At 32.7% G+C, this 25,070-nt stretch overlaps 3 protein-coding genes across 4 annotated transcripts; 1 reads left to right on the forward strand and 2 right to left on the reverse strand.

Annotated features, from left to right (window-relative positions):
* The first annotated feature begins 1,027 nt into the window (after positions 1–1,027).
* Positions 1,028–11,743, forward strand: LOC111698318 (uncharacterized). 2 transcript variants are annotated; one of them, XM_023468630.1, is made up of 15 exons: positions 1,028–1,696; positions 2,713–2,769; positions 3,447–3,960; positions 4,575–4,657; positions 5,592–5,685; positions 6,159–6,234; positions 6,903–7,104; positions 7,569–7,647; positions 8,083–8,193; positions 8,655–8,741; positions 9,028–9,103; positions 9,717–9,835; positions 10,226–10,295; positions 10,980–11,159; positions 11,447–11,743. In XM_023468630.1, exons 1-15 carry the CDS (start codon positions 1,378–1,380, stop codon positions 11,624–11,626), a joined length of 2,247 nt encoding a protein of 748 aa, XP_023324398.1. In that variant the 5' UTR covers positions 1,028–1,377; the 3' UTR covers positions 11,627–11,743. The 2 variants fall into 2 exon arrangements, with proteins under 2 accessions (XP_023324398.1, XP_023324397.1); XM_023468629.1 differs by having other exon boundaries at positions 1,029–1,696; positions 5,589–5,685.
* A 3,457-nt stretch (positions 11,744–15,200) lies between these two features.
* On the reverse strand, positions 15,201–19,851 carry LOC111698311 (uncharacterized). Its single transcript, XM_023468620.1, has 2 exons — positions 19,676–19,851; positions 15,201–16,696 (listed from the first exon to the last, which is right to left on the reverse strand). The coding sequence occupies exons 1-2, from the start codon at positions 19,731–19,733 to the stop codon at positions 15,297–15,299; spliced, it is 1,458 nt and encodes a 485-aa protein (XP_023324388.1). The 5' UTR covers positions 19,734–19,851; the 3' UTR covers positions 15,201–15,296.
* A 3,780-nt stretch (positions 19,852–23,631) lies between these two features.
* Positions 23,632–24,865, reverse strand: LOC111698319 (uncharacterized). Its single transcript, XM_023468631.1, has 2 exons — positions 24,765–24,865; positions 23,632–24,028 (listed from the first exon to the last, which is right to left on the reverse strand). Exons 1-2 carry the CDS (start codon positions 24,795–24,797, stop codon positions 23,699–23,701), a joined length of 363 nt encoding a protein of 120 aa, XP_023324399.1. The 5' UTR covers positions 24,798–24,865; the 3' UTR covers positions 23,632–23,698.
* Positions 24,866–25,070: the final 205 nt, after the last annotated feature.

Here is a 25,070-nt window from a genome sequence, read left to right on the forward strand (position 1 = left end):
AGAAATCTTTTTTTTAAATAAATCTATATTGTACAGGGTGTCCCAAAAAATATGGGAATTCAGTGACGAATTCGATATCGTCTTTTCAAATAATTCTTTGATTTAGTAATGTGATACCTACTGAGAAAGCTGTAATCTATAAGAGTTTCGTCTGCTATGTTCACATTTTGTTTGTTTATGTTTTGAATGCAACCGGTTGTACTTAGTAAAAAAAGAAAATTACAGTATACAAACAGAGTAAACTTGTCCGTATTCACTGTTCATCTTGCGGAGACATTATACACACATCTTTGCAGTCTTTTACCCTTTTCATTAAATAAACTCGAGCAGACATAATAATATTATGGCTTTTGAAATTAGGTATTACAATGAGCTAATTCATAACAAAGACGATATCGAATTCGTCACTGAATTCCCATGTTTTTTTGGGACACCCTGTAGATAAACTTCTGTGACCCAATCTTCAGTCGGAATAAAACTAGCTAATTTGTAATTTAATTCAGAAAATCCGCAATTTTATTTTAGAAAAAAAAATCAATTTGTTTTTTATTCTTTTCAGATTCGTTTTTTAATGTGAATTTTGAAATCAAATTTAAAGTAGAATATCACGAAAATTCCCCTCAAAGAGTGCATGTATCATTAATTATTATGTGGATTGCTGATTTTCTGAACTTAAGTTTCTTTAAAACTACTCATAATCTAAGATTTGAAGATGTGACAGGAAAAAAATATTTTAGCGTTTAAGTTTTTCTACTCGAATCATTTTCAGTAAAAAATCGTTTCGTGGATTTTTAAAGAAGGGTTTATCAGATTGCTGTTTAAAAAAATCAAAACTTTCATACATATAATTATCATAACACGAGAATCCAAGACAAGCTTTATTATATGCAATTGATCTCAGCTATTTCACCTTTTTTTATCACCCAGTTAATAAGTGAAAGTTAAGAAAAGTGTATTTTATTTGTTGATTGCTGCAGATACATATTACAATATATATATATATATATATATACAAATAAAATGTATGGTATGGATCATTACCCCAGCCTAGGCAGTGATCCTGTAGCTGGCTAGTGTCTGTGGGGGGGGGGTCAAATCCGGTTCATCTCTCCTACTCTCCTCTACTACTCTACTCCTCCTGGGACAAGGCTGAGTAAAACCGGTTTGTATCCTCCGTCAGTATATTTTTGTGTGCAGCCTAGTGTTTAATAAGAAGAAGTGAACTAGTTTAACATAAACCTTCCTAGCGTGCAAACACAAGAACTTGTTACAACCTGTTATCTGGTTCAAATAGATTCATCTCAAACCGCGCGGATTTTCTTACTTATACAATTAAGTATAACTGCAAATTTGCCATCTGTGATAATTTATCTGAAAATGGCAACGCTGCGAAAAGTCACATTGACACATAAAGATGGAATTGCTGGCAATAAAATAGACGAAAATCCCCCAAAACGCAAAAACGTTATTTTGAAACCGTCTGTGATTCCCGCTGAAATAGATCCGAGCTTGGAGTCTGAACCCAAGAAGTTAAAACTTGATATTAAACCCCTGAATTCAAAACTTCTGACCCACAAAAATGTTAAGTTAAAAATCCCGGAAGATAAGATTGTTCCATCGGAAGACGACCATTTAAAATCGTCGGAGTACGTTCAACATGTAAATCTAACCCCGAAAATCTTTGGAAATACTCAAGGTAAAAGTAAAAATAATTTTATAATTTTCTATTTAAAAAGGAGATTATAATTTAGGCAATTTCTCTCGGTAATTTCCCAGAGAACAATTTTGGAACCCCCCCCCCCCCCCCTATCAATTTTTTACATGATCTTAAATGTAAGACTCGGTCCCCTACAGCCTGTCCTAGCCTCAGCGCTCGGCCCAGAAAGTGTCTTAACTTAACCTAACCCCTGGCCGCGCAGCGCGATCGGCCCCCTAGCCTGTCCTAGCCGCAGCTCTCGGCCCAGATAGTGTCAATTAACCTAACCTAACCCTAAATAAATACTAATCGTAAATTGTTGAAAAAGTGATCATGTACAAAATTGATAGGAGAGGGGGCGGAGGGTCTAAAAATCGTTCTCTAGGACGGACCCGGCTCTCTTTGTCTGGGCTAAGCTTTCCGTAGCTCACTTTTATGTTCTCCATTTTCAGTGAAAAAAAGGATGTCTCAGTAATTTGGGTCCGTCCTAGTATACGATTTTTGGACCCCCCCCCCCCCCTCCCCCTCCTATCAGTTTTCTACATGACCACTTTTTCAACAATTTTCAGCAAAATTAGTATATATTTAGGATAAGTTTAGGTTGAGACACTTTCTGGGCCTAGCGCTGCGGTTAGGACAGGCTAGGGGGCCGAGCGCTGAGGGTTGAACAGGCTAGGGGCCGGCGTTGAGGCCAAATGTGGTCAATTATATTCATATTACATATAAGATCCATGCATGTACAAAATTGATAGGCGGGGGGAAGGGGGCGGGGGGTGTTAGGGGTCCAAAAATCGTATATCAGGAAATTACCAATAATTTTTACACAGAGAGAAAGCTAGGTGGATACTCTATTTTTAAGAATTATAAAGGAAATCCTGTTAAAAGTTTGTCATCTCTGCAAATGTAATTCTAATATTGGTTTTTAAACTCGTGAAGTATTAATATTTCATTTATTTATAACATATTTAAGTGTTTTTAATCCTTGAACAGGTTATTATAAAAATAATGCTATTTAGGGAATAAACAGAATATTTCTGGAGTCACAGAAAGATCCAAACATGTGATTTTACAAGGCAAAACATTATTTAAAATTCTTATATTTGTTTTTGTGAAAAAAATTAAATATAGTAAAGTTTTTAAACAAGAGAATACATATATTTTTGAATTGGTGTCGTGTGATGAAAATCTGTTTTAGACAAACAAAGTGCAAAATTGATGTTTATTGTCGTAAAATAGATATCTTAACAGCACAAAATTTATCCGAAGTGGTAAGAAACAATAGCGAATTATCCAGTGTCATATCTGCATTATTATTTTTTATTATTGGCAATTTTGCTTTAATATACGTCAAGTTTTAAAAATTATAGTTATAGCTTAGAAAGTAATTAATTTTGGTAATATTCTCACAATTTATCCGCGTCGAAAATGTGCAAGTTACTTTTAAAGATTAGATACCCCACAGTTTAAAACAATGAACTTTAAAACGTTAAACATGGATATCTCATTCATTCTTGGTAAGACAAAACTTTAAAGGATACCTTCTTTGTTCTAGAATTTCTTTGTATTTCTTTATCTGGTGAGGTAGTAAAATTTTAGTTTCAGAACTTTTTTTTCATTATTTATAAATCCGGCAAACTCAGCCTTCTGCAGTTCAGCAAGGGTCAAAGAGAAAAAAAAATAGAATTCTCTTTTAATAGTTTTTCTTCAAGTTGAAAACTTTATTTATCTTGAACTTTAAATGTTTTGTTAGGAAGCAATTCCTATCGTCATCCTGAAAAACCATTGCGAAACCATATCAACGTGAAACCAACCCAGGCCAGCCTTCTCAGACCTTGGACCAAATTCATGGAAAAAGTGCTTGATCCTAAACCACTAACTGTTAAAGGTTCAAACTTTACTCCGAAATCGATCAAACCTGAAGTTCCTTTTTCTACAAAAATCAAGGAAGAACCGAGAGATGAAGGAAATGAACCAACTCCTGGCTCTCAGAGAATTACAAAAGCTGTTACTCTGGGTAGTATCAAACTAGAACCTAGAGAAGAGAACCCAACCCCTCCTGTAGGACAAGTATTAAAGGAGAAGAAGAGAAAGATTCCTGATCTTGTTCCTATCAGTGCTAAATTAAACCTGGAGACTTCAACGTCGAGCAGAGGAAACCCGGAGAGGGCTGAACCGGAGTTTGATGAAGTAAAATTGAATTTGTTCCGAGATAGGGTTGTTAATACTAACAAGTTTAACATTGAACCTCCCCCAGATAAATTTAGGGATACACACAATAAACCATGGCATTCATAAACAAAATTAAGAATTAATATATAAAAGATTCACTTCGAGTTAATTTCAAGATTTCTGAAAACCGTGGAACCATTCTTAATTGATTTAGTTAAGTCGTGTTTGTTATCCTGTAAATTGATTAAATGATCTGTGAACAGATAAACCACATAAATCAAATTTATTTGGAGTTAAATTGTTTGATTGATCTGGAGTTATATTGTTCGATTGATCTGGAGTTATATTGTTTGATGGATCTGGAGTTATATTGTTTGATAAATCTGGAGTTATAATGTTTGATTGATCTGGAGTTATATTGTTTGATTGATCTGGAGTTATAATGTTTGATTGATCAGGAGTTATATTGTTTGATTGATCTGGAGTCATATTGATGATTGATCTGGAGTTATATTGTTTGATAGACCTGGAGTTATAATGTTTGATTGATCTTGAGTTATATTGTTGATTGATCTGGTTTGTCTTGTTTTTGATTGCTCAAATTTAATGATTTTGAGCTAGGACTAGAGACGGTTCAAGGACATGGCTCAAACTCGAACTCCCAAGTTTACATTGTGAAATTGATCTTGAATGTGTATTTGATGAGCAGGAGAAAAGAGCAAAGATTTATCCAGTTTATTCCCCAACCTTCAACCCTACTGGAGAACAGTAGGTTGGACGTGGAAGATACAGGTATAATAATATTGCTGTAATATGGGATTTTCGGACCACATTAGTGGAAGTACAGGGGGATTTTCGGGTCACATTAATGGAAGTGCAGGGGGATTTTAGGGCCACATTAATGGAAGTACAGGGGGATTTTCGGGCCACATTAATGGAAGTGCATGGGGATTTTCGGGTCACATTAATGGAAGTGCAGGAGGATTTTCGGGCGATATTAATGGAAGGACAAGGGGATTTTCGGGCCACATTAATGGAAGGACAGGGGGGTTTTCGAGCCACTTTAAGAAAGGATGGGAAGACTCGGGCCAGTGTAGTAAAGAATGGGGGAATTTTTGAGGGGACGGGGGGGGGGGTGCTTCATAGAATGATAGGGGATGTATATCTACCTACACTGTTCACTAATTGTAGCAATGAAATATATCCTGTATTTTTTATATTATAAGTTGATAAGTTGTTTCTCCTCTTTTTCACTCACCATAGAGATCCAAACAGCTTTTAAAAATTAAGCCTCAGTTTTCTAGACCGGATTAACTCTGAAGTGTTGCAACCCCTTGCTAATACACTTAAAAATTCATAAAGACAAGAATTTTATCTTTGATTCGTTTTGATTCGTATCAAACTAATTATAATGGTCTGACATGATAATTCTGACGTTTGCAATTAATTTAACTTAACGTATGTTAAACAAATATTTTATTATAGAAACACTATTATTATCATTGTCATTATCAACATTATCATCATTATCATCATTATCATCATTATCATCATTATCATCATTATCATCATTATCATCATTATTGTCATCATCATTATCATCATTTTCACCATTTTTATCATTTTCATCATTATCATCATCATCATCAATATCATCATTATCATCATGCATTATCATCATTATCATCATTATCATCATTATCATTATTATTATTTTATGTAGTAGAATGTGAAGATTGTGGCGGGCAGGTTCCCCCTGATTTTCTCTCAAGACATTATTGTGTAAAAAACCAGGAGTTAACTCAACAAGATCAAATGAGGTAAATTTCAACCTTTCAACCTTTCAACGGGGTAGCTGCGCCCTATGTAGTATGTATGCACATTGTTAAAAAAAACTTTCTGTTTTTAATATTGAATTACTGAGAACTTTCAAAACACGTTAGTTAGGAATTTTGAGAAGAATGTGAAAGATATTCTCAAACATATATTTAGAAAATGATGTTTATAATTTCTAACAATATTTTAATAATTACAAAATTCGTTCGGTCATATAATTGCGAGCAAAATCTAAAGGTGTCTTCTAATACTAAACGCCCGGGAACTACTTTCTTGTTATTTTGACAACTATTTTGTTTCAATAATGAATGTCCCCCCCCCCCCCCAACCGAGCTCAAAACAATAAAACCACAGCCTTATGTAATCAGCAAGTCGTCACCGAAACTAAATATCTTTAGCTCAATTTCGACTTGAAAGAAGTGATACATCGTCCTTTCCCTTAAAAGTGTATGTTTAGTATAATACTACCGGGTGTCCCAGTAATTGAAGTATTGCGAAATAATCCCAAACTACTGTTCCAGCCACGACACAAGGAAAATATCTTCAAATATTAAATATTAACAACAAAAATGGTTTATATCATATTTGTCGGATTTAAAACCTTTGGTAAATTTTGTTGATTATTTTCTATCTTTCTTTAATTTATTAAATAAAAAGTTAAGAAATTGAGGAATATTAACAGAAAAAATTACTGGAAATTTTACTTTTTTTCAGTAGGAATTGGTTGAATCACGTTGGATCAGATTGATTTCTCCAGAACTAATCTTGAATGCAAAGATACCTCGGAAGATATGTTTAATTGCTCTTATCTCAGCTCTGATTTTGACACGAGAGACACATTAGTCAAATCTTAAATCAAATCAGGGGGATTAAAATCGGAGACGAGGGAGGGGGGCAGGGGCTTTGAGTATGTATTGGAAAAGGAAGGGGAACCAATACCATTCGCGATACTTTCTAAACGAATGTGTATGGGGGGGGTAGAATCTTTTAAGTACATTCTAAAAATCCTACAAATAGAATTAATAGAATTAGCCGTTTCCAGTTATATAATTCCCACCCATTGAAATATTAGAAATTCTTGAGGATAGGGGGAAAATTCATACCGAGAGATTCTTTTAATTCCTCTATATATTCTATTCTCTATGCTAAATATACTTGAAAGGAAAAAAAGTTAGTTTGATTTGAAGATATGTTGGATTAGGAGATAGACCCCGACCCACTGAGCTGGGATGAAGAGGATGAGTTGGAGGAGGAGGACCTGGAGAGGTTCGGCCAGGTCGAGGTCAAGATGGAGACCCTGGAGGACGAGGAGGTTCAGGTTAAACTGGAGGAGGAGGATGAGATTCAGCTCGGTATTGAGGAAATGACGGAGGAGTTTGATCTTGAATCTCCTCTACAAATAGGTAGGAACTATTTATATAGAAATAATTTTTTTGGTGTGACTGTTGGAGGGGGGGGGGGGGCACATAAATTTTACTAGAGGGGATAATTTATTTTGTGTACTGTCTCGGAGTTTAAAGGGGGTATCTTCTGTTAAACTAGTCTGTTTACTTATGAATTAACATTAAGAAATAAAAATTCTACCTTTTTATGCCGAAGCTGGTTGGTTTTCTTCTTATCAACAAAAATGCAAACAATTATATCTGCTTAACCAGGACCAGGAGAATTTAAGGGTCGTAAGAGAAATACCGAACTAACTTATCCAGATAAACATTAAAAAACGAAATGCGAAGCGCCTTAAACCTTTATCAAAATGTTTATATCATATAGTTTGCTTGTAGTAATTTTTTTACCCTTTGATTTAACTTGAAAAGAGAAGACTCAATCAACCCTGTAAACAGTCTTAATGATGATATTTTTACTTAAGATGAGCTGGAGCAGCAGCATGAAGATGAGGTTGAAGATGAGATTGTCATTGAATCTATCCATGAGTACATAATGTGCAGGTCAGTATTGGAGATAGTGTTTGGAGGTAGTATTGAAGTCGGAATGTATATTAATGCAGGTTATAGGAAGTAGTATCGGAGGCAGTATCGAATGTTGTATAAGATTCTGCATCAGAGGTAGTATTGGAGGCAGCATCAGAGGAAGTATTGTAAATAGCAGTGGATGTAGCATTTGGAGCATTATCGGAAGCAATATCGGAGTATTTATGGTTGCAGGATCAGAGGAAAAAATGGAAGTAGTATCGGAGGAAAACGGAGGTACAGGATTTAGCTTTAAAGGTTTCCGAGGCAGCATCGTTGGTAGTTCCGGAGACAGTCTGAGAGGGACAGGCACAGATGTAGAAGGAAAGATGGGCCAAGTTTGATTTTTTCGTGATTCTGAACCCATTGTTTATGACGGTTTTTATATTAAATCTTATTTTTATACATTTTAAGGATTTGTAATGAGAATATACGAGCAGGCAATGCATCTGTACTATCCCACTTCAGGAGGCATAGGCCTCAGCTAAACCTGAAGGGTGTTTACCCCTGTCCGTATTGTGGAAAGTAAGTCCTTTTTTGTCTCATCTTCAAGATATTTCATATTTGATGCGGATCCAGATCATTGATCTGGATATCCGGATCCTGGATTAGTTGATATCCGGATCCTGGATTAGTTAATATCCGGGTCCTGGATTTTTTTTTGTACAGAACCTGGATATTTTCTGTAAAATTTTACCTGACAGCTTATCCAGTATTTGGCTTTTTTTTCGTTAGAACTAAAAATTATGACAACGATATTAATCTAATAATTATGACACTTACGCTTACATTCAGGGTTTAAAAATATTACATGCCTTAAGAAGACTAACCAGGCTACCCCAGGCGTGATGAATATGCGTATCGATAGGGGGAGTGCTGATGAATGGGATTGCCTGGGGCCAGGAACAACCTCAGCAATTTTCTTTCATTAAATAAAAAATGACAACAATAGTAATATTTTTTTTGTTTACCTCTTTTTCTTGTAGAGGATATAATATGGGTCATCACACGGAGAGGCATATTGAAACTGTTCACTGTAAAACTAAACAAAAATGTAAACTCTGCGGTGTCAGGTAAAGATGGTTTTCTTTAGTAATTTATTCTTATTCATTGGTTTTAATTTGTTTATATAATTTTGTTAGTTTTTTACGAACTTATTCGTTTTCTTTCAGTTTCAATCTTTTTACATTGATTCATTTTCCATTAGTTTTTATTAATTTTCTTTAATTTGCAAAAAAAAATTCATCTTCATTCATCTTCATTCATCTTCATTCATTTGCATTGCTTTTTTAACCCTTTTTTAATTCATTTGCATTAATTTCATTCAAATATGGAATCTATGAATTATTGTTTGTTTAGGTTTATGAATTTAAAGGCCCATCAGGAGAAATATCATACTCTCAAAAACGTTGATACTTGCGAGATGTGTGGGAAGGTACAATGAATTATCTATATATATACTTTGCTTGTCTTTTTCTTTTGTATCCAATAAATGGCAAAACGGCTAAACTGATCTGGCTCAAATTTTGTGTGGGACCATGACCTAAAGAAAGGTTTATGGATGATCAAAATTTCAAATATTAGCCTCCAACAAAATTCAATTTTTATTAAATTTTGAAAATTCACGAAATATTTTAACAAAATCCACGAACTTTTTTGTTTTTGTTTTTAAATGTATCAAGAAGATTGAAAATAGAAAAATGAAAAAATATATTTCCAAAATACTCTCGCCCTCGTCTTTAAGTTAGCATATGCATATGCGGAGATTTCATGAGATTAATTTTCAATAAACATCACATCGAAATATCAATATTGTACATGGATCATAAGATTCTCTTAATTATGGTTCCTCCTATCCCCCTTTCAAGGAACTTTAAGTGAAATTTCAAGTACCCCCATGCAAAGATAGCAATGCCCGATTCACAATGTTACCCTTGAAATGCCTTTGTCTAATCAAGCAGTTTTAACTTTAATGATTTATTGCATGGCGAGTCACTTGAAATTATGCTTATAGTCCCTTTATCAGGTAGTGATCCGTCCCGTTTCAGGTAGTTAAACACTTGAGCTCCCACCACTGCCCCATGGACTCAATGAAGACGATCAGAGAGAGAAACAAGATGGTGGACTGTCCAAGTTGCGGAAATAATGTCAAGGAAAAATATCTCAGGTAGCAACTTTTATTTAACAATTATTTAAATAGAACTAACATTTTTTATCGTTTGTTTATATTTTTTATTTTTTGTTAATTTTTATCATTTGTCCTTTTTATCGTTTAAACAGTTTGTTTACCTGTTTTATAGTTGTTTATCTTTTTATAGTTAAATAATTTATTTAATAGTTTGTTGATGCTTAATGGTTTTAAATTTTTGTTACTTTTTCTATTGTACAGGGAGAATTTGAGGGGCGGATACAGGAAAATTTTATATATTTTTCATCTTGCCTTTGTGATATTTCATCGTGTCATGAACATTTGATAACAACTAGCATTTTAATAATTTATAAAGACGAGAAGATATTGATTATTGGACCGAGCACTTAACAACAGTTTGTTGATTAGAATTCACAAGAAGAATCATTGTGTTGGGAGCAGAACATCAACCTTCTCAAACTTCAGGACAGAGGGAAAGGTAAATGTGGTTTTTTTAAAACATAATTTTAAATCCTTGTATTAAAAAAATTTAGACTAAAAAATTAGATAGTAACGCCCATTCAAAAATAAGCATTATTTTAGATTACTTTTTGTTTGTTAATTTGAGACCAGATTACCCACAATTCACAAAAAATAATAGTTTATAGACGATTGCGCAGATTACTTCCCTTTTTTTTACATATTGAGAATAGCTGTATACTTCGTGGCCAAATTAGAATCGTAAAAAAAGTTAAATGAAAATCGTCTTTAGACACGTGTCTTTTATTCAGAAACACAACGATAGGAATTTTTCAATATATATATATATATTATATATATGTAACTATTAACTCTGAAAATGTGCCCTGAGCAGGTATTAAGAAATATATTGTTGATGGTAGTCACAAAGTAACTTGTTTTATTACATAAATTATCAAGAGCTAAAACAAAGAAGACCTTAACTCAAATTAATAGCGTGTAGCGTGTAGCGTGTAGCGTGTAGCGTGTAGCGTGTAGCGTGTAGCGTGTAGCGTGTAGCGTGTAGCGTGTAGCGTGTAGCGTGTAGCGCTCGGTACTCAATAAATAAACGATCGTCATTAAAGCCTAATTTTTTTGTCACAAAAACTGTTGCGACAAATTTGAGTTTTTATTTTTATTCTAAATAATTTGATCAATATTTTAGATTTTAAGTTTAAATGCGCGAAATGTAGAGACTTCTCCTGCAATCTCTGCCCCCAATAAACAAAATATTAACTGGAAGGGAAGAAATCAAAAACTTGAAGAAGACCTAAAACCTATTCCCTCTCCTGAAGATGAAAGAACTAAGCAGAATGAATCACTATTGGTCGGCAGATATAGGAAGGTAAAGCTGTCTTTTAAATCTTTTATAGAGTAACGCGAGTATATCTTTTGACCCTCCCCCCTTTCCCTTACCTCCCATATTTTTTATACAAAAATATTTACATTTAGTAAAAGTTAAAACAAGCCATTACATATTAGAAAAAGAAAATATTGAGAAAAAAATTATGTCAAATTACAGAAATAGGGATAAGTTAATGCTACTATAAGCTTATAAGAGCAGAGCATCCGTTTTGATCGTTGATTTTAATTAATTTTGACAAAATAGTTAAAATGAGGCACTTTTTTCAGATTCTTCCGGCGCCGACCTCAAAGATCTGTAAACTGGACTTGAAAACTCCGACCGCCTCTACTGTGAAAAAATCTATCAATCCCGGGGAAAACAAGATAAATCCGGATATTTCGTCAAAACTTTCAGGCCATGAAACAAGGAAAGAACGTCGTGGGATTTTTATTCTAAATCCAAGATAAATTTTCTCCCAATGGCAGAGCACACCATTTATTCACCAATTAATTCATTTGTCTAATAAAATGCTATTTGTTGACTTTAAAAGTCAATATAGTGAAATAAAGAGATCTAAAAATGGATATTTCCAACATTTATTTAAAAAAACGAAAGTTTTGAAATATTTGCATTTAAGGCGGAGTTAAAATTGGTTGATTTAGAAATTAACAAAGGAATTAATAATGAATATTTGTGGGTACTTCATGGGAGTGATGTAGAGCTTCATGTTGGTGGAGCAGATCAACAGGAACTGGAACAACAGGGCTTTTCCAACCTAGTAGGCAGAGATCGAGGCTTTATCATGCTGGATTTGAGCGATTATGTTGTCTCTGGAAGTGGAATGCATGATAAACTGGGAACCCTCGGGTAAGCCTGTCTGCTGCTAGTTGAGTATCTGTGTCATCATCATAAAGGAGTCAAGATGGCTCCCTGTGTCAGAGCTGTTACTAGCTCAACTCTCCTAACCTGACTGAGCTGGGGTGTGTAGAGGGTGAGGCGGGGAAAGAAGGAGCGAGGGTTACATGTGTGTGCTTCATGGCAGAAATGGATCGTGTGTATACACACATCTTGAGAAAAGGCTACGGCATTTGAGTCGGAAAAATCGTCTTCCTTATATTTCGAATTTGTGTTAACATTACCCCCTACTGGGGGTTAAATTAAAATGGGATTTTAATTTAACAAAGAATAAAACAAATTCGAAACTTCAAAATCCAACCAACCAAGATATAACCCGCCTAGATTTCCATATTTCAAAATGTTGACTTTAAAAGTCACTATAGTAAAATAAAGAGATCTAAAAATGGATATTTCTAACATTTATTTAAAAAAACGAAAGTTTTGAAATATTTGCATTTAAGGCGGATTTAAAATTGGTTGATTTAGAAATTAACAAAGGAATTAATAATGAATATTTGTGGGTAACTTCATGGGAGTGATGTAGAGCTTCATGTTGGTGGAGCAGATCAACAGGAACTGGAACAACAGGGCTTATCCAACCTATTAGGCAGAGATTGCGGCTTTATCATGCTGGATTATGTTGTCTCTGGAAGTGGAATGCATGATAAACTGGGAACCCTCGGGTAAGCCTGTCTGCTGCTAGTTGAGTATCTGCGTCATCATCATAAAGAAGCCAAGAGGCTCCCTGTGTCGGAGCTGTTACTAGCTCAACTCTCCTAACCTGACTGAGCTGAGGTGTGTAGAGGGCGAGGCAGGGAAAGAAGGAGCGAGGGTTACATGTGTGTGCTTCATGGCAGAAATGGATCGTGTGTATACACACATCTTGAGAAAAGGCTATGGCATTTGAGTCGGAAAAATCGTCTTCCTTATATTTTGAATTTGTGTTAACACTATTATTTATGTTTAAATTATCTGTTGTAAATAATTCAATGGTTGAACATATTTGATTATAAATATTTTATTTTGTTTTACCCATGTGAAGTTCAAAGTGTAAAAGAGTTAGTAAATTGATTGCGAATAAACAATGTGAAACCTACGTGTTCTTAATCGATAAGAACAATACTACATCGAAAATGTGCAATCCTTTTTGCAGCAAAAAAAAAACACAATAGGAAATTTTTCTATTTTTTCAAAACATGTTAATATGTGTATTGAAAGATAGGCCTTGAACCGCTGAATACAGTCCCAAGTCCATTTATCCGTTTTTCGATTTTTCAAAAATTGTTTTTTAAAGGTTAAAAGCTAGTATTTTTATAGTATCAAAACTATCTTACAAAAAAAACGGTTATTTGCTTAATTTTAAGGGATTTTTACAAATTTATCGATTCTGAAGTCAGTGCCTTTAGACGGATAATCAGATACCCATCTTGATATATTTAGCCTAAATTTTTTCTGGCACATTGTCATTTGATTTTCACAAAAAAACAAAGATCTGATTGAGTTTGAAAGTTATTAAAAAAAATCTGAAATAATTTGTTAAAATGTTGGAATTGGTGCAAGGTGAATTTGACTGAGCAGTTTTATCAAAAAAGTGCCAAATAGTTTTACCTTTACTTTAAAAGTACCACAAACCTATACTTGATAACATTAATTGTTTGTGTTCAGCTTTTGTCTGCAACCATACCATTTAAACCTTTTCATAAATAACAATGCGAAAGACTAGATGAAGTGCCCGGCGTTCCTGGTGTAATTTTAACAACACTTGCTTTGAAAAATTATTTGGCATATATAACATATATATATGAGGGAAGAGCAATTATATATAATTTTCCTGTTAATATTAGTAGACAACTCATCATTGGATAAAACAAGGGTAAATAGCTATTAAAACTCTGCCAGGTCTGAAAATATAATCAATAGATTAAAAAATAATTCAAAAATAAGAACCTCACTAGTCTCCTGGAGTTTGTATTAACAGGGGCGTAGAAAGGGGAGGGTGTGTGGCACAAAACACGTGTTTATATTTATACATATTTTTTGCCGATAAATCATTATTGTTTTCAAGATTTTAGGTCTGACAGAATATTAGACCATGACAGAAAAGCCTAATAAGGACAGATTCAGCTTGCAGGAGGAGCCCTGTATGGTTCAGGGGCTAAAATGCCAGTAGTCAGGGGGGCCATTATATCCACATCAGACCCCTGAAATTGGAGAAGAATCAATGCCATTAGTGCAAAATTAAATATGGAAAGGAAAGTAAAATCATAAAAATATTTAATATTTCTTTGAAATAATAAATAATTCATACTTTTTAGGGGCGTCAAGAGAAAAAATCTCACTGAACACCCCCTCTTTGATTTCATTTGTCAAAAACTAAGAAAACATTAATTTTAGATTAGTTTAAACCATACAATCCTTTAGGGAGTGTCTTCAACAGCTTATATATCCAAAATGAACTATTTTTATCGAAAGGGGCGCCTAGGAATCAATTTAACTGAACACACCTCCTCTTGGATTTAATTTGTCAAAAACTAAGAAAATAATGATTTTAGATTATTTCAAACCATACCATCCTTTAGGACGTGTCTTCAATAGCTTAAAGATTCAAAATGAACTATTTTTATCGGAAGGGGTGCCTAGAAAATCAATTTCACTGAACACCCCCTTCTTGGATTTCATTTGTCATAAACGACGAAAATAATAATTTTAGCTTATTTTAAACCATATACCATTCTTTATGAAGTGTCTTCAAAAGCTTAAAGATCTAAAATGAACCATTTTTATTAAAAGATGCGCCTAAAAATCCAAGTTGTCCAGTGAAATTAAATTTCTAGGCGCCCCATTAGATAAAAATTTTCTACGTCCCTGATCAAGAAAAAAAGTTGAATTTTTTTTTCTGTCCCTTATGGATTAAAAGAATACAGGTGCAAAGTTAGCACCATCTATTTCTATTATTAAAAGAGTTATTACAAACTCCAGGAGGTCCTTTGTAAACATTTACAGAGTTGACTAATGTTCTTTTATATTTGTAACATATATCAGCACAACATTGTGTTCTAAGAAAATAAGTAATAATTCAAATAATTACAAGTAAAAACAACAATAAATAATTAAATAAATAAGATAAATAGATAAATTAATGCAGAGAAAAAACATCTGTTAAAAATAAAGTTAAAATGTTTTTTTCCCTTTCATGGTTATCATCATTTTTCATAAGTAAATGCAATATAAGAAATGATCCTAAAAATAGGGTGCACATATGGGCCCACAAAATGCAAATAGTCCACCAATTACTGCACCAACAACTCCAACGAGCGGTCCACATGTCTTGTTTACAGTATCAAAACACTTGTTTTTCTTCTTTACATTTCTGACATGATTCTTCAAACTAGTGATATCGGGCTCCAATCTTTGTATTTTCAGACAATTTTCAGTGATCTCCTCTTGTAGCCGGAGATTTTCTCGAGCTAGCAAACTAGTTGTCCACTCCTGCATAACATTTTCCTTCATTTTCTGGTATGAAAGATCAGATCCAGGATGAAACCCGTCAAGCACCTCCTGGGACTTAAAATCAAACTTAGGATAGTGAGTACCATCTTCAGGAGCATATTGGTAGCACTGAAGCGTAGCGCAGTAGTCATCTGATATATTCCTGAGCTGGTGAGTCTGGAACCAGCGGTCATTCATCCAGGTATAATCACCCTTGCTTGCAGTAAACTCCTTAATAGGAGCTGGGTTCTTAGCAGGAGGATTTGTGATCTTGTTGAAGATTCTGCATTGGATGTTACCATGAAGTACCTTGATCACGGCGCTACACCTTCCATGATTGTGAATTGGACTTTCCGCCCCTGCTGGCCATATCTCTAGAACATTAGGACATCCAGGAGAGTTTCCCTGATTATCACCGAAGGTTATTCTAAGATATGCCTTCTTCTTCAGAAACTTATTGAGGATATAACCTTCTGTTTGGATACTGTTTCTGATTTGATCAACTAGCAGAGTATCAAGCACCAGGATATTCTTAATGTTTTCATAAATCTGTTTGCATTCAGGAGGTAGATGGGGACTGTTGGAATGAGTGTGCTCAGGATTGATCAAACATTCCACTGATGGTTCAAACTCTTTCAGAAAAGGAGATGGACTGAAGTTCAAGGGATCACTGGTAACATGAATCAAAGATTCAAAATTAATGGATCCAATATTTGTTTTATCAAAATTATCTTCTTTCATCTCAGAGTCATTTCTACTGCTGTAGAGAAGAATAGTCCTCTCAGCGCCAGGATTTATGTCAAAGAAAATTCTTAATTTTGAATCATAGCTCACATTAAAATCATAAAACATCAGCGTTGTTTCCTCCATTATGTGTCCTTTCCCATACTTAAACACCTTCCCATCTCTGTCATATGAGAACCAGTACGTCTGTGTCACCCCTACATCTAATCCCTGATCACCAGTTACTTTGATCAAGGAGCGCTTCTCCCCTCCAACCTTGATTTTAATTTCAGCAGCATTAATACCAACCTCAAGAACAACATAGTTTTCATACTTGTCATAATCATCATCATTTGCATCATTTTTTCTCTCAAATATTATAACCAGTGAGAAGGGTCCATAAAACTTTGATGTAGAACAGATTGTGCCTAAATGATTGAAAAGTAAAAACTGCTTAGATTTATTGTACAGGGTGTCCCAAAAACATGGGAATTCAGTGACGAATTTGATATCGTCTTTGTTATGAATTAGCATTGTAATACCTAATTTCAAAAGCCATAATATTATTATGTCTGCTAGAGTTTATTTCATGAAAAATGTAAAAGACTGTAAAGGTGTGTCTTTAATGTCTCCGTACAAGTACAAGTACAACCGTATGCAGTCAAAACATAAACAAACAAAATGTGAACATAGTAGGTATCACAATACTAAATCAAAGAATTATTTAAAAAGACGATATCAAATTCGTCACTGAATTCCCATGTTTATTGGGACACCCTGTATATACTGCAAACCAGCACGGTTTCATACCTGTTGTGTTGTACATATTCAGTATTGTACATAATTTGTTAAAATAGTACACGGATCCAAACCCAAGCCGGGGTTTAGTTGCCTTTTAGAAAAGTTTTAAAAATAATGCCCAGCTAGAAATAACGTTAGAACTCGGGATAACGGTTAGGCGGGTCCAGGCACCTGGAAGCTGAAGAGAGTAGAGATAAAAACATGATTATTGGATTCTGCACTAGGTGTCGGGAATAACGGACGGAAAACCCTGATGGGTTATTATCAATGAAGGGGTTGGTTGGAAGAGTTGGTTTTGGGAGAAAACGTCCGCCAACACTACTCAAATATTTGGTCTTTTAAATTTATCAAATTGTACAAAAAATCTGATCATTTTATGTTTTTCCTTGACCAAATATTGGTTAATTCACATTGAGAACTAAATCTAATGTGTACATTCAAGAAAAAGAAATACATTGGCTTGGTTTGTAGGTTATTTAGCTTTATGAGCAAATATTAATATGTTCAAAAAGCACATTTCAGCTTCTCCCACGGTCAGCTTTAGTGCTAGAAAGTTTATAACGTTTGTAAATTATCTTAAAGCCATGATAAACAAATTTACTATTTTGATCAGCATATATCTTTATGGGTTTTGAATGAGAGGCAAATATATGAATCTTTCTTCTATTTTTAGCCTGAAAAGGCCATATTCTTAACAATTATGGGTCGGTTTTGTAGAAATTAGTAAAAACCCAACAGAAGCATTCACTAAACGAATTACCAAATCTGTTTATCAATATTATTAGATAATTTATAAATGTTTTGATAACTCTATCTCTAAATCTTACCATGGGAGAAACTTAAATGGACTTTTTGCATATATTTCTTTATGCGCATAGAGCTAAATAACCTAGAAACCAAGCCAAATTTTGTTCTTGCATTTATTTTTCTTGGATGTACATATTAGATTTTGTTCTCAATGTGAATTAACCAATATTTGGTCAAGGAAAAACATAAAATGATCAAATTTTTTGTACAATTTGAAAAATCTAAAAGACTTAATATTTGAGTAGTGCCAATCGAGGCGAGGGAATTCCTGAAGTGTTCATCTCTACTCTTATCACATTTTGTTCAATGAGTATTGTTTTCTATTTTTAAACGAGTGAATATACAGTTTGTTTGCATAATCGTGTCATTGTTCAATTCAGATTAGACTATTTACTATATTAAGTTTCATGGTGACATAAAGAAAGGATGAAACTAAAAAGACGACACTGAATAGGAATATGAATAATAATTTTTTTTAAATGAATATTTATATTTTCCGTTTCTTTATACATGATAACAGCGGTATTACTCTGAGTGAAACCCTTGATAACGAATACATCGAAAGAATTCATCAAATGTCGTATTCTTCACTTTCTGATAATGGAATGTTGCAGATATTTAGTTTTTCAATTAAATGATTATATGGAACTCTTTAAAACTGTTCCCGCATATTCATGGCTATTTATTCATTTTCACAAATACTGAAATTTACGTAATATAGTATAAAACTCATTGAAAAATTGTCAAGACGACATTTGATAAATTCTTTCGATGTATTCGTTATTAAGGGTTTCACTGTATGCATCACATGTTGATTACGGAATTTAGTTTTACATATTTTTTTGTAAAAATAAAGAGTAGTTTTTCGAGATTTCTTCGGACAATGCAAGACACAACATTTTTTCTCTTTTTATAGAAATAATTCTTCATCTATGCTAATGACGACATTTTTTATAATATAAATACTAAAGAGAAATTATTGGAAAAAATCTTCAGACTATGAAAAAGACGACATTTTATTATATAGAAATAATGGCATATGCTAATTTCAAGCAACATAATCATCTTTATCTAGGCTATATATATCGAGAATGCTTATAAAAAGCATTTTGGATTTTTTAAAAATTAAACATACAGGAATTTTTCTGTATTTTACACAACCGCAAATTATGGAATATGAGAATTTGCAATATACATATTTGCAATATAAATAATAATAATATTGAATATGACAATCTAAATGATAAATTTTAACTTATTTTAATACTTTCCTAAAGGGTTTGGTAGAGAAAAATATGTTATTTAATGAAGGCATGGATGTAAGAAAAATATGTTATTAGGTGAAGGCATGGATGTAAGAAAAATATGTTATTAAATGAAGGCATGGATGTAAGAAAAATATGTTATTAAATGAAGGCATGGATGTAAGAAAAATATGTTATTAAATGAAGGCATAGATGTAAGAAAAATATGTTATTAAATGAAGGCATGGATGTAAGAAAAATATGTTATTAAATGAAGGCATGGATGTAAGAAAAATATGTTATTAAATGAAGGCATGGATGTGAGAAAAATATATTATTAAATGAAGGCATGGATGTAAGAAAAATAACTCCCTACAGTCGTCTCTAAAGTCTCATTCTTTCTGAACAACACTGTATTTACCAGTTTCTGAACAACACTATATTTACCAGTTTCTGAACAACACTGTATTTACCAGTTTCTGAACAACACTGTATTTACCAGTTTCTGAACAACACTGTATTTACCAGTTTCTGTAACTTTGTTCTTGGTTTTACCTTTTAACAAAGTTTTAAAATGTTCCTCCTTGAGAAGACAAAACCTCGTTGATTCCATTTTACCTGAAATCAAATCAAAATTAGGAAAATAAAGTACTCATAAATGATTGTTTTTTCTTCCATAAAAGAATATTTTTCCACCATTTCTTTAGGCAAACTGGACAAAAACATGGTTGAAAAATACGAGTATTTCATAAATTTTGAGAATTGTAAACTCAGCAGAAAAGATGACAAACTCGACTTCATCTTGCAAAATTTCGACAAATTTTAACTCGGCAAAATCTGACAAATTCGAGTGTTTTATTAAATTTCATGCCAATTATTGCTGCTCAGAACTGTTTTCTAAATCAGTCATTTCAAAACTGAATTCTTTTGCAGTTTGTCTTGAAATCGAAAGTGGTCTTGTCTTCATGGTATTGATATATACGAAGAATAAAACATACCAAACAACGGACGTTTTAAATCGATTGGTTTAAGTTTATTTTTGGTTTACATTTATTTTATCTTAGGGTCAATATTTGGCATAGTGTCATAAAAAGCAAATGTTTAGAATTTAACAATTTTGAAATTTGTAAATCTTTTCAGATGTTCGCGGAACCTATTAGAGTTCAAAAACCTTCAAAAACGAACCAATGCGATCATCAACCCTACATGTACTTAATACATATTAAGATATCAATAAATTAAAGTTGTAAGGAAATATAATTATTCTTAACCAAAATGCTAAATATTTTAGACTGAGCAATTGCTTTGAAGAACAAATAACCCTTATCTGAAAAACTATGCACAGATACATGATGCATTGTTGTAGTGCTAAATAAAAGCCTTGACCCCAAAGAGGAAGGGAGTTCAGGGCCGCCATGAGCCCCGTAAAATGACCTCCGGAGCCTCCTGAAACGTAGCTAATGCCCTCTTAGGCCCGCAAAACCGTCTCCCCGCCTCTCGTTACCTCTCCATGCCTCCGCCATTCTGTCTCCGTGCCCCGAATATTGATCGCCAACAAAAGATATTTGGCTTTTACATTTATAAGTCTATTTTATTGAGATTAAGATTTTATTTTTGTTTTCTAAATTTCACAAATTCCTTAACTACTGCAGTTTTATATAGAGAAATTTGTATTATTTTACATGTGATATCTTGACCGAATCAAATTATATAATAAGCACCAATTCACAAAAAAAAATAGTTTTTGTGAAATACTTGAATTGTTGCTTTTAATTTGTAATTATTTGTCTAAACTTTTTACAAGAAAACAAGTTAAAACTTAAGATCAATTGAATAAATTTATATTTGAACTTTGTGGATTAAACTATGCTTGGAACTATTGTGGATTCTACAGTGTCTCCTAATAAACATGGGAATTGCCTTTGATTTTCGATTATTGATAAGTGGCATAAAGAAATTTTGTCTGATGAGCTGATGCTATTGTGTTCGAACTACTGCCGTTTAAACTATAGACTTTTTGAACAATATTGCACGGGGTACCACGTGCAATAAAGTTCAAACGACCAATTTTTAGTTCAAACGATAAAATTCTGTGCTTATTTGAACTTTTTTCATGTTTATGTGAAATATTGTTCATTTGAAATATAAAAAAATTCAAATGAGCCAAAAAAAAATTCAAATGAACCAAAGAATAGATGAATAGTTTAAGTGAGCAAAAGAATAGTCCAAATGAACCAAAAAAAGTTCAAATAAACCAGAAAATATTTCAAATGAGCAAAAAAATAGTTCAAATGGGCAAAAAAGTTATAATTCATATAAACCAAAAATAATTCAAATGAACAAAAAAGTAGTTCCAATGAGCAAAAAATAGTTCAAAGGAACCAAAAAATAGTTCAAATGAGAAAACAAATAATTCAAATGAGCATAAAAAATAGAAATGGCAAAAAAAATTAGTTCAAATTGGTTCAATTTTGAGCAAAAAGTAGTTCTAATGAAATCAAAAATATGCACAAAAAAGTTCAAATGAACAAAATTTTAGTTCAAATGAATATAAATTTAAATTGAACAAAAAAAATAGTTTAAATGAACTAAAAAATATTTAATAAACAAAAGAATTGAAATAATATGAAATTTAGTTTATGCAGGACATTACATTTTTTAGACTATTCTTTGGCTCATTTGAACTATTTTTATGTTCATTTGAACAACTTTTTTCTTTAAACAATTTGTTTGTTCATTTGAAGTAAAATACTGTTGTTATGCTTTATGTTTGTTTATTTGAACTTCCATTATTATATATGCTTTATTTGTTTTGCTTTATTTGAACTATTTCATTTGAATTATTTTTGGTTTATTTAAACTTTCATTTTTTTTATTTTAACTTTTTTAAAGTCCATGTGAAATATGCCTTTTGATCAAACTATTCTACATGAAATATAAATTTTAAACTGCTTATAGTTCGAATAGTTCAAATGAGGAAATATTGTTAGAATGAACAATAGTTCAAGCGATCAATAGTTCATATGATCAGTAGTTCAAACGGCAGTAGTTCAAATGCGGATCCACCAATAAGCTTTCCAAAATGTGGTCTAATTCTTGATATCTTTAGGCTGGTTAACCTATAAAACCAAGCGGAGACAAATTGGCTTGGCTTGAATGTGATTTTGCGTATCAGGAGGCTTCGGAGGTCATTTCGCGGGGTTCATGGTGGCTCTACACTCCCTCCCTCTACACTCCCTCCCTCCCCCAAATCAAGGCAAATATATTTTTAATAATCACAAGACACAGTATCAAGTACAGGGTGTCCCAAATATAACGTGGGAATTTATTGACGACTTTAAATCGTCTTCGATCCATGCAGCATTTTTTCATGATCAAAATTATTGCTGTATTCCAGCTAAAGCATTTAACATCGAAAATACATGGTCTTAAGATTTTCAAAATGTGGTATACCATTTTTTTATCTTCAAAATTGATGGAGATATTGCACAAATTTCAGTTTATTTAAATATTTTATCTATCAAAATTGTCTTAATATCTAATATCTTTGTCAATCTTTAAGATACAAGAAAGGTAGACCACGTTATGAAAAGCTCGTCAGACGTACAGCCCAGATTTTACTTTTTATGCCATGCATTAAATATCAGAAATTAAAGACGACTTTCGAGTCGTCTCTCAATTCACATGTTTATTGGGACACCCTGTATATTTGTACTAATATTACTGGAGGTCATTGTTTTGAACATTCAAGGTTTTTGCATTAAAATACTTTGTTATTTCAAACCTACAGCAAAGTCCGATTTTCTGGTAGTGTTACAATATGCAAAATTGTTTTTCAGACCAAATATATTAAACAAAACAACATTTCAAACCGCGGTTTATTAAGAACGAATTAATAATTGTTTTCAAAAATTGTACTGTTAAAGCTCTATCTCAAATCAACAGGATAATTAACAATATTTATTCAAATGCATAAAAAAAGATAGCTATAGCTAGTGTAGATGATAAACAACAATAGTAAAAATATCTTAAATGCACTATATTCGGCATTTGGGTAACAAATTATAAAAGTCTAATTAACTCTTTTAAAGTTGTAGAATTGAATTTTTTATAATGTACTGCGAGTGCGAAGTATCTTAAATGTATTGCATTTTGGAATGATAGTAATGCAGTATAAAGCTTCTGTTTCATGTACGTTCACAGTTTAAAACTGTGGGCCATCACTTTTGTAGATTTTAAGGTAAAAAGAATGTAAATCACAGTTTAGAAAACTCACAAAACGTACAAATCTATCTCGATCCACTACAAATTCTAATGTACTGTACAAGGTTTAATTTATAAATAGTTAAAATATTTATTTGTAATTTGATGTCTGAAGTATAAGTGTGACCAATATGTTACCTTCAGGTTTTAAATTTTACAAACTTAAGACTTTCTTAGATTTGGGGGTTTAAATAAAATCATTAGTTTTGAATTTTGTTTCTTTTGAAAAATTTAGTGAAGCAACAAAAATTATAAATTAATTTTATTGTTTCTGAAATTCGTATTTTTACATTTTACAATTAGTCTGAAACTAGCCTAATAGCTAGCTTGTGGGTAATAGCTATTTCTTGAGTAATATCTAGGACTATTATAATAGCTTCCAAAGCTAGGTCTTGAAAAATAGGTTGATCTTCCATAGCTCGGGACAGAGTAGTAGGTTGGGCCAGGTTGAATATACTGTCCTGAAATCCTAGGTCTTCTCTGGTAGTTCTTCTTCTTCTTCCCAAACCCTCTCTTGGTCCTGATATTAACTAGAGGGTTGGCAGGGTAGACAGTTGGCTCCTCTTCAAGTGAGAACCTAGCGGGAGCACTGGGTTCAGGTTCGGGCTCCGGGTATGGGTCCGAAAACACGAGAGAAATCAGAACCTGCAACAGAATATTTCGTCAAATATGTAAAAAAAAAATTATGTTTTGTAATTAAAATTCAAACCAACTTATTGGTCAATTTATTTACTGTACTTGTTAGATTCATTTCAAACAAAATTTAATTTTGAAATTATTCTACGATTGTAGGCGATTATAGCAATTTATAAGGAAGATTACTTTTTTGTTTATTTTTTAATTGTTAACAAGCTTTTTTCTAATTATAACTCTACAAGCAATTAAAGTGGAGTTTTTCTAATTGACAGCTTCTCTCTGTTTCCATGTTTGTGAATATCCATGCAGTTTAAAAGCTGGTTATACATCAAAATTAAAATCAAAAGTGGTCTTCATTTTATTGATCCAGTCGTGTAACACGGTACATAGAATTTATATTCCTCAATATTCTCTATCCATAACGAAAGTTTAAAACTTTAGATAGCCATCTATTAAAATTCTCTTAAGAAAGGAAGGTCTGGAAAAATTTTCAAAAAAGTTATGAATTAACGAAAATTTAACAATGAATAAAACCCTAATTAGTTTATGTAACGCAAAAAGAGTCTTCGGTAACGCGCATATATATCATTAATGAAATTTGTGTATTAAATCCACAGAACAGAGATTCTCTTTAATTAAATCATATTGATTTAATATAAAATCATGGAAGAAGCTTTTTATTAGAATTCAATCTCATGCATGCCGACTCGCACTGTATAAAATTTTAAAAATAAAATGGTCTTACCGTGAAAACGAATACAGGCATGAAGATCTTCATCTTGTTTTGTTAGATGTATTAGAATTGATAGTTCAATTTCAACTGTATTAAAATGGAAGAAATGGCCAGTTTTTATACTGGAAGTCGGTCAACTTAATACCTTGCGTGTTGGAGCAGGGGGGGGGAAAAGCGCATTATTTTAAATTGTGCATAAAAATTTCAAATTTTATCTGAGAATTGCGTTTTATTTAAACTTTCATACAGATAGGAAAGTTTTAGTTTGATCAACTGTAAAAATGGCAATTGTAAAAAATACTGGACCTATTTCGTGTA

Source organism: Eurytemora carolleeae, unplaced genomic scaffold (genome assembly GCF_000591075.1).
Source record: "Eurytemora carolleeae unplaced genomic scaffold, Eaff_2.0 scaffold206, whole genome shotgun sequence".
In the NCBI taxonomy this organism is placed as follows: Eukaryota; Metazoa; Arthropoda; class Copepoda; order Calanoida; family Temoridae; genus Eurytemora; species Eurytemora carolleeae.